Here is a 12442-nt window from a genome sequence, read left to right as displayed (position 1 = left end):
ATCTGAAAACACTGGGCCTTATCTTGAGTTCACTGAAGCTTCAGGACGAGAGGACTCCACGAGCTTATTATTTAGTTGTATTATAATAAACTGAGGTGCGCAATCACACTTAAAGTGAAAGCATTCAAAGAAACATATCATTCAATGATGAAAATGAAATACTACACCAAAATATAGACCCAAATCTAACTCTGAAGTATTCCCAAAATTCCCATCTCACAAAGTGAATAATGGGGATCACTTTCAGTTGTGTGGATTTCTGCTGCCACCTACTGGACAAAAGACTAAAGCACTAGCTACAGTTTCTAGGATTTAAAGGGCACACAAGCTGTCACTGGGACATACCTTTTTAAAAGGGAAACATTTGCACCTTATTCATCCCTAAAGGGTTTATTTTATAAACGCACATATTCGTGTCATATTAGTACCAAAATGGTACACATTTGTACCTTTTGAAAAGGTTCTGCCCCAGTGACAGCTTTTGTAAAAAAAAAAAAAAAAAAAAAAAAAAAAATTGTGTGGCTGTTTGAAATAGCATTCTGCGCAGTATATACTGCATACTGAATAAAAAATAAAAAAAATTGTATAGCATAGAGTTGTGCAGTGTTAAAAATATTCCAGTAATCAGGTGAGACCAGAGAAGGTGACCCACACACCTTTTTTTTTTATCTCAACAAAATCTCATCTCAGAAAAATATAATACTTATCTTCGCTTTGATTAAAACTTATATGCTACTTGAATTCAATTGTTGAATTTGCACTCTATTTTGAATCGAACAGTTGATTTAGTATTTTACATCAAAGAAACTTTTGAAAATATGAGAAAGAAGAAGAATGATATTTCAAAAGTAAAAGTAAAAGTAAAAGTTAAGCCACCCCAGGTAGAGACATTAAGCAAATTCTTCTAGTAATTTCCCTTAATAAGACATTAGCTGATGAATAATCGTCTACAACATGATAAACGTGTTTCTAAATATGTTACAATATCTTCCCCAGTCTAATTTTGTGTAAAAATGTGAACAATGAGTCAAGGAGATGTTCTGATTTAATTTTATTTCATGTCATAACTGAGAACAATGTTATATACAATAGGACCTTAAGTTCTTCAAAGAGTGAAAATGTGCTTTGGTTTTCATAAACAGGTGGCAAATACTGTAGTATCATCATTTCTGAACAAAGTACTTGACATTTCAAAAAGCATTTGAAAACCACATCAAAACCATGCGCGCACACACACACACACACACACACACAAACCCGTCCTGCAAATGCAAAGAGCTGCCGAACCTCCTGAAGGCGCATCGTTTCAGTTGTGGAGAATATTGAAACTCTTTAAAAATGAAAATAAAAAAATAGCTGCAAAAACATTGGTTAATGGCGCTTTTGTGGTTCAAAAAGTGAACTGGGACGTGTCCCTAAAATGTTCCCTGAGGTTTGCGGAGGATGCAAATGGAAGTGTTGTCACAGTTTTGAAGTTCAGTTTCAAGTCCCATCATGTATTAAAAAGTTCCTGAATATTCTAGAATCCCATTGATTTACAGACAGTGTCAAATAATCATCTCAATATAAAGCAAAGAGAGAGAGAGAGAGAGAGAAAAGCAAGCACTACATGACCAAAGAGTGCCAGGAAAAGTCAATACAGCGAATCAAATCTTAGGCTAGTTGATCTGTTATTTAAAGTACCACTTTTGATATTACTAGATCAGACAAGCAGCGACTAAACTAATTAATACAACCTCAAAATTAGGTATTGTTTAAAAAAGCAGCCCTCCAGCATGATGAAAATCCATGTAAAACGTACAAAATACCCAACTAGAGAGGTAGGTTAAAACGAACACGGTGTAAAGAAATTAAAACACAGTAAGAAAACGATTTCATCTCTGAACACGTACACGTTTCAGTAATATATCAACTGATAGAAATCACGTCAATTACATTAAGATACCCAAAGATATTTACAGTAGGTTTTGATTTTACGCTTTTGGTCTCGTTTCAACACTAAATGCATGAATGCCTAACCTTACATTCCTTTAAATTCATAAGAATAATGCACATGCCACAAGAAAATATGGACAACATGCTGTATAAATTAAGCCATTGGTTGAAGCATTGAAATAAAAATTCAAAAAAGAAAAAAGAAAAAGAAAAACCCCAAAAGAAAATCCCTGAAAAAAAAAGAAGCAATATTAAAATAAACCGAAATTGAAAGAAGCATAAATTAGATTTAAATATTTAGCAAGAATATAGATTTGGTTATAGTTTTACAGTATTTCTTAAGCATTTCCACATTCAATATTTCTTTGGAACTGTACATCAACGCACCCTAAAACGCTCGAGCGATACAACTTCACGAGCTCAGATCGCAACCCTACAGTGAAGTATTACCTGACCCCCTGAAAAGTGTGTTTTCCTCGGTTCTGAATCAGATGTCAGTTTAAGCTCATTAATTCAACTAGACAGAGTGACTGTGATATGGAAGACGGCGTGTAATATTCTAATCTAATATGTAATAATCTTAATCTCATACAGGCTTATCAGAGGGTTTGGTTTAATCTGAGGTAGCAAGTTTGTGTATTCAAGTAAACAACCCTGATAGCTTTATTACAGCGGTCTGTTTCTGAAGCATAAACTCCTAGTTTACATTCGAGAGATATCGCAAGTGACTGCTGTAAAACAACTGGTATCACCAGGAACATTCGGCTGTTTCCGTTCTGAGAGGATTACTAGCTATTTGAGGTAATTCTCGTTTTAAACTACATCGCTAAGTAGATAAACTTTATGTTTTTTTAGCTACACACTAACAATAACAAACAATTCATGCACAAGAACAATAAGAAGGTATGAAGAAAGGTATAACAGCAGGTATTGGCCGAAGTTGGCATTTTTATGCTTATCAGTGAATCATCGTCAATACTTTTTTTTTCAGAGATCTAGATCATTCTTTATAGCTTTCTAGAGGATTTGCGAGGGAAACTGAACTCTAGATTATCTTTAAAAGAAAAAGAAAAGTCAACTCTGTACAGGAACCCTACTGAACAGTATTTGCAATAGTCTAGTTTTGAAAGAATGCCATAGATAGAAGGCTTTGGATCTTTTCTACAGAAGTTTCCTTCTGAACTAGAGGAAATATTTGTAGAATTCGTGAATGAAAATGAATCCTTGTGAAATCGGTATATAGAAGATCTAAAAAAAAAGATTTATAGAATTCTAAATGTAATCCAAATGGAATCTTAGATAAGCTTAAAAGGTAAAGTCTTTAGAAAAGATATAAATTAATCTTTATGTCATTCTAGAGAAACTGTGGCCAAACCTTAAAGTTTACCCTGGAATAGATTACTCTTACAAGGGTTTTCTTTTTGAGACAATCTAAGGTTCCATTTTGGAGAGAATTCTTCATAAAATTCTAAATGACTTCGGATTCCAAAGTTAGCTCAAAACGTAGAGTGTTTATAGAAGATCTAAACTCATCTTTATAGAATTCTAGAGGATCTGTGGCCAAATTTGATCCCAAGAATAGATTTCAGAAAATGTAGGCTTTAGTTTTTACCCCAAATCTTCAGAATTTGAATTCTAGATCAGGGTTCCTCAAATCACGAACCCTGATTTTAAGAGTTTAGCTTCAACCCTAATCAAAGACACCTGAAGAAGCTACTCAAGGTCTTCAGAGATACAGGTAGGTGAGTTTGATAGCATAACTTCTGCAGGGCCTCCAGGGTTGGATCTGAGGAACCCTGCAGAGTTTAGCTGCAGCCCTAACTAAACACAGGTGGGACTGAAGTCAGCAGGAAGGTGGCCCTCCAGGCTTGGCTTGGCTACCCATGACCTTGATCAGTGCTTCTCAAACTTGTCCACCACTGCACGTTTTGGATGTCCTTCTCATCTAACACACCTTCTTCAACTCATCGACTCCTCATCTCATCGGAAGAGACTGCAAGACTTCCATTGGGTCTGACCGATGAAGGAAAATGTGCAATGGTGCAAGTTTGAGAAGAGATCTTCAGAGGCTTTCATGTTGAGCTAGAAGAATCTCTGTAATATTTCCAAGGATTTGTGGGTGAAAATGAACCCAAGATCTGCTCAAAAAGGAAATCGCTGTAGAGAAGGTCTAACAGATTTTTGTAGCATTCTAGAGGAGTTGTGGCCTGAACTGAGTCTTAAATTAACCCAATAAGTAAACTGTGGAGAAAATCTAAAGCAGGGGTAGGCAACATAGGTCCTGGAGTGCTGATGCTCCACAAGAGTCTAGCTCTTACCCTGAAAAAAACCTGACTTGTCTGTAGCCTTAGTGAACCCTGAAGACCTTGATTAGCTTGTTCAGGTATGTTTGATTAGGGTAAGATGTTGCCTAGCCCTGAACGAGTGGAATCTTTGTAGAATTTGTTACCAAAATAGTACCCTAGATTAGGGGTGTCAAATTAGTTCCTGGAGGGCCACTGTTCTGCAGAGTTTAGCTCCAACCCTAATCAAACACACCTGAACAAGATAATCAAGGTATTCAAGATTGCTAGAAACTTCCAGGCAGGTGTTTTGGAGCCACACTCTGCAGGACAGTGGCCTTCCAAGACCGGAGTTTGACACATGAGCCCTCAATTATACTAGTGAGTTTCCTTTTTAACCTAGATGACTCTTTGTAGAATTGTAGAAGATTTGTGGGTGAAACTAAACCCTTCGCTTGCTCAAAAAAGGATCCCCTGTAAAGAAGACCTAAAGGAATTTGTATAGTGTTCTGGGAAACTGAACCCTAGTTAAAAGAACCTGAACCAAAGCACTATGGAGAACTGTGGGTACCTGTATTATCCTAGTGCAGTGCTCTTTGACCTGTTCTAAGATACTGAGGTATGCATCCGCATATGACTAATGAGGTTTCTTTGTTGCGTAAATTTCCCACCACAGACCTGGCACTTATAGGGTTTCTCCCCTGAATGGACACGCATGTGCTCAGTGAGACGGTACTGCCTGGTGAAGCGCATGCCACACTCCTCACACGCAAATGGCTTTAGACCGAGGTGGCTGCGCATGTGGCGGGTCATAGTGCCGCGCTGCGTGAACATCTTGCCACAAATGTTGCAAGGGAAGGGACGCACGGTGTCGACATCTTTGAGGGACTTCACCGGACTCTGCTCCAAGCTCTCGTGAGCTTCGGGTGAGACTCTGGTGACTCCAGGCTCTCCGTCACGTTCCTCTTCCTCCTCATCCTCAACCTTCACATCCACATCCAAATGGCTTTCCACATGGGATTTAAGACTCTCAGAGGAGGGAAAACCCTTTTCACATGGGATACAAACATAAGGGTTGTCTCCTTCAGCTTCTTTGAGAAAGGTCTCCTTTTGATAAACAAAATTGGTGCTGCCATTGTTTGGTTTTTGGCCGTCAATTTCATCTGTTTTCCCTCCAATTCCTTTCTCTTTCTTCACAGATAACTGTAAAGTGAAGGTCTGATTCTGGCTTAGTTGGCTTCCAGGAATGTAACCACTGACCTTGGATTTTCTTCGGGATCCCTGCCTTTTTCTTTCCTGAGCTCCGTCCAAAGGAATTATCCACTTTTCTTCCTTTGGAACACAGTTCCCATTTATTCCCAGCGGCATATTGTTGGAGATGTTTCTGGATAGAAGAGCCTCGTCATTAACTGAAGTTTTCCTGGACAAATCCAACCCCAAGTCCTGCTTTTTTCTCTGAAATCTACTTTCAGCCCTATGCCGTTTTTTGGGAGGAGTCATGCACATGTATGTTTCCGTGTCTGATGAGTGGTCTTCGTACAGGCGAACTGATGAGTTGGAGCTTCCACGAGCCCCGCTACCGAGGGACCCATTTTGGTTGATCTTACTGGAGCACAGGTTTGCGAGGTCATTGAGCTGGAGAAAGTTAGCTGTGGTGAGCACAGAGCTTAAATCCACTCCCTCAAAGGTCTCATCTGCCAACTTGCCGGTGTAAATGAAATCCAGAATTTGTTCGAAAACAACTGGATCCACCATGTCAGGGTCGAGGTGGATGAGGTTATCATGGAGGACAAGGGACTTGAAGTAGTGGCTGGTGGCAGCGAGGACACTTTTGTGGGCCCGGAAGAGCGTGTTCTCGACCATGATAATGACATCGCACAGGAAGCCCTTGGAGCGCTGCTGATTGAGCTGGAGAAGCAGTTGACTGGCGTAGTTGGGGAGCTCCATCACCTACCCTTGATGTTTTGCATTGGTGTCACTGTAAGAAAGGACAAGATTCCTTGTTTTTAGAATGCAACATCACTTTTGCATTGACTATGGTTTCATCATATTATGGCATAATTATAAATGTACAATCAATAAATAATTTTGTCAGTGCTATAAATAAAATCAAGTCCAAAAGTGACCACCCATTTTTTAGTGCCCTTGTGTGTGTGTGTGTGTGTGTCTGTGTCATATATATATATATATATATATATATATTAGGGCCGGGACTCGATTAAAAAAAATAATCTAATTAATTAGAGGCTTTGTAATTAATTAATCGAAATTAATCACATTTTAATCGCATATAAATATTTGACCTGAGAACAGTGAGAAGTAATTTTTTATTCACATGGATTTATAGTATACCATCTAATAATGACTGAATACATAAGCTTAAGCAACAAAATATTGTTTATTTTTGTTCAACCAAGTCTAGCAGACCAGTGCAATTTTTGCCATGAAGTGTAGCAATAGCATATTTAGAAACAATTTGGAAATAGTACATTTCAGAAATTCAGGAAGCTTATAGGTGCTGGAACCTTCTGTAAAGTGTTTTTTTTTTAAGTAAAACACAATACTGTCAATTACATTCAGAACATTGGAAACCCTGACTATTAGAAAACATCTCTCTGTTGCTTCAGAGGCCATAACATACTAAGTCCAACTCTCAATAACCTTGGCCAAAACAATAAAGAGTTCAACATAAACTGCCAGTTGCACCAACAAAATAATACATAGTTCAAAATAAAGTGTAAAGTCCACACTAGCTGCTATATGTTTTGCGTTGAGGTGATACTTGAGGCTCGATGTGCTGCAGTGACATGAGAAGTGAACGCTAGTTGGTGCTCCAGTATAATCGGTCCGCCGAAACAAATCCAGTGAGAAACGTTCCGCGGTGCAAAAATAAGTTATTAAAAATGCGGGAAGATTAATTAATCTTAGTTAACGCGTTAAAGTCCCGGCCCTAATATATATATATATATATCAGTGATGGAGTACTCGAGTCCTGGACTCGGACTCGAGTCCTGGACTCGGACTCGAGTCCTACTCGAGTCACTATTTTTTGGACTCGAGTCCGACTCGAGACTCCATTCTCTGGACTCGTGACTCGACTTGGACTCGCGGACTGATGACTCGTACTTGGACTCAGACTCGAGCATTCATCACGTTGTTTTTGACTAAAAATGATATAAAAATGTTTCGTGCCCAAGACCGGCCGCTCACAGACATTGCTACCGCTCGCTCTCTTTGCTTGAAAACACACTCACTGACGTAACTCACTTTACTTTCATTTTACTTTTTTTCCAAAGCGCTCGGGCACTTGCGGGAAAGGATGAAGCTGATTGGTTAGTTCACATGTCACATGACCCACGGTGCGCTTGCGGCATTCTGAAAAGTTGAGATGTTTTTAACTCGGTGTAGAGCTGAAACAACGAATCGATTTAATCGATTAAAATCGATTATTAAAATAGTTGTCAACTAATTTAGTAATCGATTCGTCGCTAAATAAATTTTATTTGCCATAAGCGGCTCATTTCGTGCATATTTCAAATCTGCGGTGACCAAAGTGTGGCAGTAATGAGCCACCGGAGGTTTTACTCAGCCAGTACAGCAGGTGAAGTAGCGAATAGCCAATAGCTGGCCTCGTTTTATGTCACGTGCTTCCCGAACAGCGTCTCTGCAGCATTCAGCGGGAAGTGGGAGTACTTTACTTTGAGCCTTCAAAATGAAGAGTAACCTGTAAACTCTGCACTACTGAACTGTTTAAGGGGCCGTTCACATATCGTGTCTTTTGCGTGCTCAAGCTCGTTATTTCCTATGTAGGCGCGCAGTATGCACTCTCATAATGGAAGCGACATGTCATGGTTGCTTAGCAAAGGCAGACGCCTCAGGGGCGCTTCTGCCTGAGCGCTTTGGAAAGAAGGAGAAAGCGGCGCGACTAGCGTTTTCCACGCGTTTTTAGGTGCGATATGTGAACGGCCCCTAAGAATTTTATTTGTGCAGATTCTCCAGTACAAGGTTGTTTGCAAATGTTAAGTCGTAAAAGCTGATAACATTGCTTTTTAACAGTTAACATTTAAAGCTTTACAAACATGTTATGTGATCAGTTTGTCGTTTACCAGTTCATAATTCAGACTTGCAGCCTAATTATGACTGAATGAGAGAGGTAAATGTTTGAGTATATTTAAAATGCACTTCTTTTCTAAGTATTCACTGCTCTTTTTCACACAGCAGGTTTTTTGTGTGTGTCCCAATTTTTTTTTTCTGGACAACCTTCTGATGGATTTTACTTTAAATTGTGAGTTCCATTCAGGTTTCATGCCATTGGCACTTTTTTTTTCGAAGGATTGTTTACAATTTCACAGCATAAGCTATAAAGCTTTTTCCCAGTAAATAATAAAATACAATGCACTGCAATTTTATTCTGTTTTATCCTTATACTTCGTGAAAATATGTTCTCAAAGATTCCTTAAGCTTTGTTTGGGATGTTAAACTACTTTAGGAGCTCTAAGGACTGCCATGGTGAAAACAATATTTGAAATCTCCTTGTGAATTTTGCTAGAGTATGGGTCAGTGTTTTGATTGCAGAAGAGTTCGACAAAGGATTACTAACATAATAAAACAACTCCAGGTATATTTTTGATGAGGATATGACAATGCAAAATGGTTAAAAATCTATGCTGAATGATAAAGACCCTTTATTAATAATTTACTTGGGGAAAAAATGGAAAAAACTAAAATATAAGTACATAAACCGATTAATCGATTAATCGTAAAAATAATCGACAGATTAATCGATTATCAAAATAATCGTTAGTTGCAGCCCTAACTCGGTGCGGACGCGCCTGGATGCTGCTGTTATGAGCGTGCATACACTTCCATTATGAGCGTGCATACCGCGCCTACAGTACATTGGAAATAACGAACTTGAGCATGCAAAAGATGCGATATTTGAATGACCCTTATCGTTACACGTTTCTGGCCAGGCGTGTGCTGTCACACACACATTCACTTGAACACATACAAATGCACTCACGCTAAATCACTCGATCATTCACACACAAACGCTCTCTCTCTCTCTCTCACACACACACAAACACTCACACACACTCTCTCTCTCTCTCTCACACACACACACACACACACACACACACAGACCCTCACACTCATTGTAATATGCACGTTTCTTTTTTTTTCGCAAAGTGTATTTCTGTAATACAGTGTTAAAGGATTAGTTCACACAAAAAAAAAAAAAAAAAAAAGAAAATATCCTAATCATTTACTACTTCCCATTGGGGAAGTCATGGCCTAATGGTTAGAGGGTTGGACTCCCAATCGAAGGGTTGTGGGTTCTAGTCTCGGGCCGGACGGAATTGTGGGTGGGGGTAGTGCATGAACAGCTCTTTCTCCACCTTCAATAACATGACTTAGGTGCCCTTGAGCAAGGCATCGAACCCCCAAACGCAGCATAAATGGCTGCCCACTGCTCCGGGTGTGTGTGTGTGTGTGTGTGTGTGTGTGTGTGTGTGTGTGTGTGTGTGTGTGTGTTCACTGCTCTGTGTGTGTGTGCATTTCGGATGGGTTAAATGCAGAGCACAAATTCTGAGTACGGGTCACCATACTTGGCTGAATGTCACTTCACTTCACTTCAATGCCATCCAGGATATCCATGGCATTTTTTCTCAAATTATGTATTTTAAGCAAAACATTTCAGGATGTTTTCTTCATATAATGGACTTCAATTCCAACCAACTCGGTTGCTATTGTTTACTCAAAAAAAAAAAAAAAAAAAAAAAAATTCCAGTAGGGCTATGGGACTCGAGACTCGACTCGGACTCAAACTCTGGTAATGGTGACTCGACTTGGACTCGACTCGGACTCTTCTTTGGTGACTCGGACTTGGACTCGTACACTGAGACTCGAGACTCGACTCGGACTCGACAGTTGGTGACTCGACTACAACACTGATATATATATATAGCTTTGACACCCCAGTACTCAAACTTTGGTTTGAAGCAAAAAGTTATCTGACAACTTAAAGGTACATGACTAAGTACTTATGGTTCAACAGAAATGTACTGATGTTTAATCACTGATTTTAAGTCTGTTACTGATTATGAAACTTGTCAGTAATCTAGGTTACTCATTTTAAGCAATGTATTCTGACTTTTTAGATTACACACACACACACACACACACACATATATAATATAAATTGGGCTTAATGTAAGAACTGCAATGGGATTGTAAAATGATAAAAAGCGAATAATTAAATAATAGAAAATGTAAAATAAAACTAATTGAAACACACACAAAAAAAATATTTGTTTACCTGCATGTCCATGTGACCATTAACTGACACCAGAGAAACGTGAATGTGTTGTTAAATTAAAAAACAAACTTTCTCAGAGATATGTCAATTACATATTCTATTTTAAGGGGTTTGGCTGACAGTTTTTTTTTGTGTGTGTTTTTTTTTTTTTTTTTTTTTGTGAAAAGTGAAATGGTAAAATAAAAGTTTTTTTAGAAAGGCAATTTTTTAAATAAAAAAAAGGTTATTATCGAGACTCAATAAATAATTTACTCCCATTGTGTGAATAATATGTAATCATGTAATGCATAAAAAAGAAACCGCAATCTGAGCATTTTAAAATGTAATGTAGGCTACTCTGAAATCTGATTGCGTCATCCAGACTACACGTGATTAGCAGCGCTCCTCACAAAATCCCATCCGAGTTGCTTGGGGGTGTACAGTAACCGACTAGGACTGATTACAATGCTTATAAATGCTACTATTAAATATTTCTCTATGAATAACAAATAACAAATGTGATTTTTTTTTTTATTTGTGTTTTTTATTTGTGTGTTCTATTACCAAAAACGTAACCATTTCTATACTCGTTTAAGTTATTGTAACTATTACAATAAAACAGATGGTACTTTATATCCCAAACAAAATGAAATCGACACCTAAAGCTTACACTACGGTTTTATTATAATTTCTGCAGAAACAACAGCATTTTAGAAGGAGCTCCGGTACCACGATTACGATAACTTACGATCATTTTCACTTAGTTGTTGTGCTTTACTGAGCCTCAAGCAACAATGTAGCACAAAAAAATGACTACAGATGAACATTTAAAGACCCTGAAGAGCGACTGCGCATGTGCTAATTAATCGGGGCTGGTCTTTGATCAAAATTGCGAATCGACACGCGTTTTAAAATCGTGTTTTGGTTACATTTCTAAATGTTATGGAAATGAATAACAGCATACGCTCGTCGAAAACAGCATAAGTCCGGGTTTGTTAAAGCACACGGTGGCTCTGAAACAGAAATACACGCATTTAAATGCGGAACTGCTCGTTTACAGACGTCTATGCGCGTGTAAATGAACAATGTATGGTTTTATACCCCCTACCATGCCTGAATCAGACGATATGGGTGTTTGCTAAGAGGTAAAAGATGAACAATTTACAGATCGTTTTAAAATAAAAAAAAAAACAAAAAGCAGGAAATGATACCTTGCCAGGCAGTCGTGGGTTAGGTAAACGGATCACGCAATGCATTAAAGCCGCAGATTTTGTTAATAATCACCACCAGCTCCTCAGCTCAACACAGCGCCTTTGTTTGAATCATATTTCTATGCGACAACAAACACAAATACATTGTATTTTCAAATACCTTGTAAACAAGGGCAGGGGTCCTCACTTCTCCCGTCGTCATCAAAACGCCATCTTAGGAGCTTGTGACGTAGGCAGTGTGACGCCTGACCCAGTGGAGATCAGTCTCACCCCCTACCTGTCCTGCTGGAGCCGTATTACCATGGTATTACCTCAGTATTACCTCTCTCAGAGTGACACATAAGGCTCGATAATACTGAGCCTGATAGGTGACGGCACAATAAAATATCCAAAATCATATCTTTTTTTTTTTTTTATTACAACACATATTCTACAATGACAAAATACTGAAATGAAATAGTATAAAAATACATTTATTGAATGCAACTTACTAAATACAGTGTATTTGCCATTAAGCATAAATATAACGGCATCATAAAAGGATTTGTAGTGTTTTATTGCTAATGCATGATCAGATATGTTATAGAGAAGTATCTTATAACATTGATTTCACAATTTCACAGGAACTAAAAGTGCAGATGTCGATTTCATCAGATTGAATGGATGAAGGTCTGTTCTGGAGGGTTAGAGAACCATGGCTTCCTGGATCGCTTCAA

At 38.3% G+C, this 12442-nt stretch overlaps 1 protein-coding gene across 1 annotated transcript; it reads right to left on the bottom strand.

Moving 5' to 3' along the window:
• Positions 1–1034: 1034 nt before the first annotated feature.
• Positions 1035–11995, bottom strand: LOC127946730 (hypermethylated in cancer 2 protein-like). Its single transcript, XM_052543465.1, has 2 exons — positions 11887–11995; positions 1035–6195 (listed from the first exon to the last, which is right to left on the bottom strand). The coding sequence occupies exon 2, from the start codon at positions 6162–6164 to the stop codon at positions 4824–4826; it is 1341 nt and encodes a 446-aa protein (XP_052399425.1). The 5' UTR covers positions 6165–6195; positions 11887–11995; the 3' UTR covers positions 1035–4823.
• Positions 11996–12442: the final 447 nt, after the last annotated feature.

This window comes from Carassius gibelio, chromosome A25 (genome assembly GCF_023724105.1).
Source record: "Carassius gibelio isolate Cgi1373 ecotype wild population from Czech Republic chromosome A25, carGib1.2-hapl.c, whole genome shotgun sequence".
Taxonomy (NCBI): Eukaryota; Metazoa; Chordata; class Actinopteri; order Cypriniformes; family Cyprinidae; genus Carassius; species Carassius gibelio.
Note: the sequence above shows the minus strand (reverse complement) of the source record. Positions and strands in the feature narration are given on the sequence as shown.

What these genes read in the sequence shown, in the direction of transcription:
- LOC127946730 (XM_052543465.1), bottom strand. Translation starts at nt 6,164, where the DNA reads ATGGAGCTCCCCAACTACGCCAGTCAACTGCTTCTCCAGCTCAATCAG.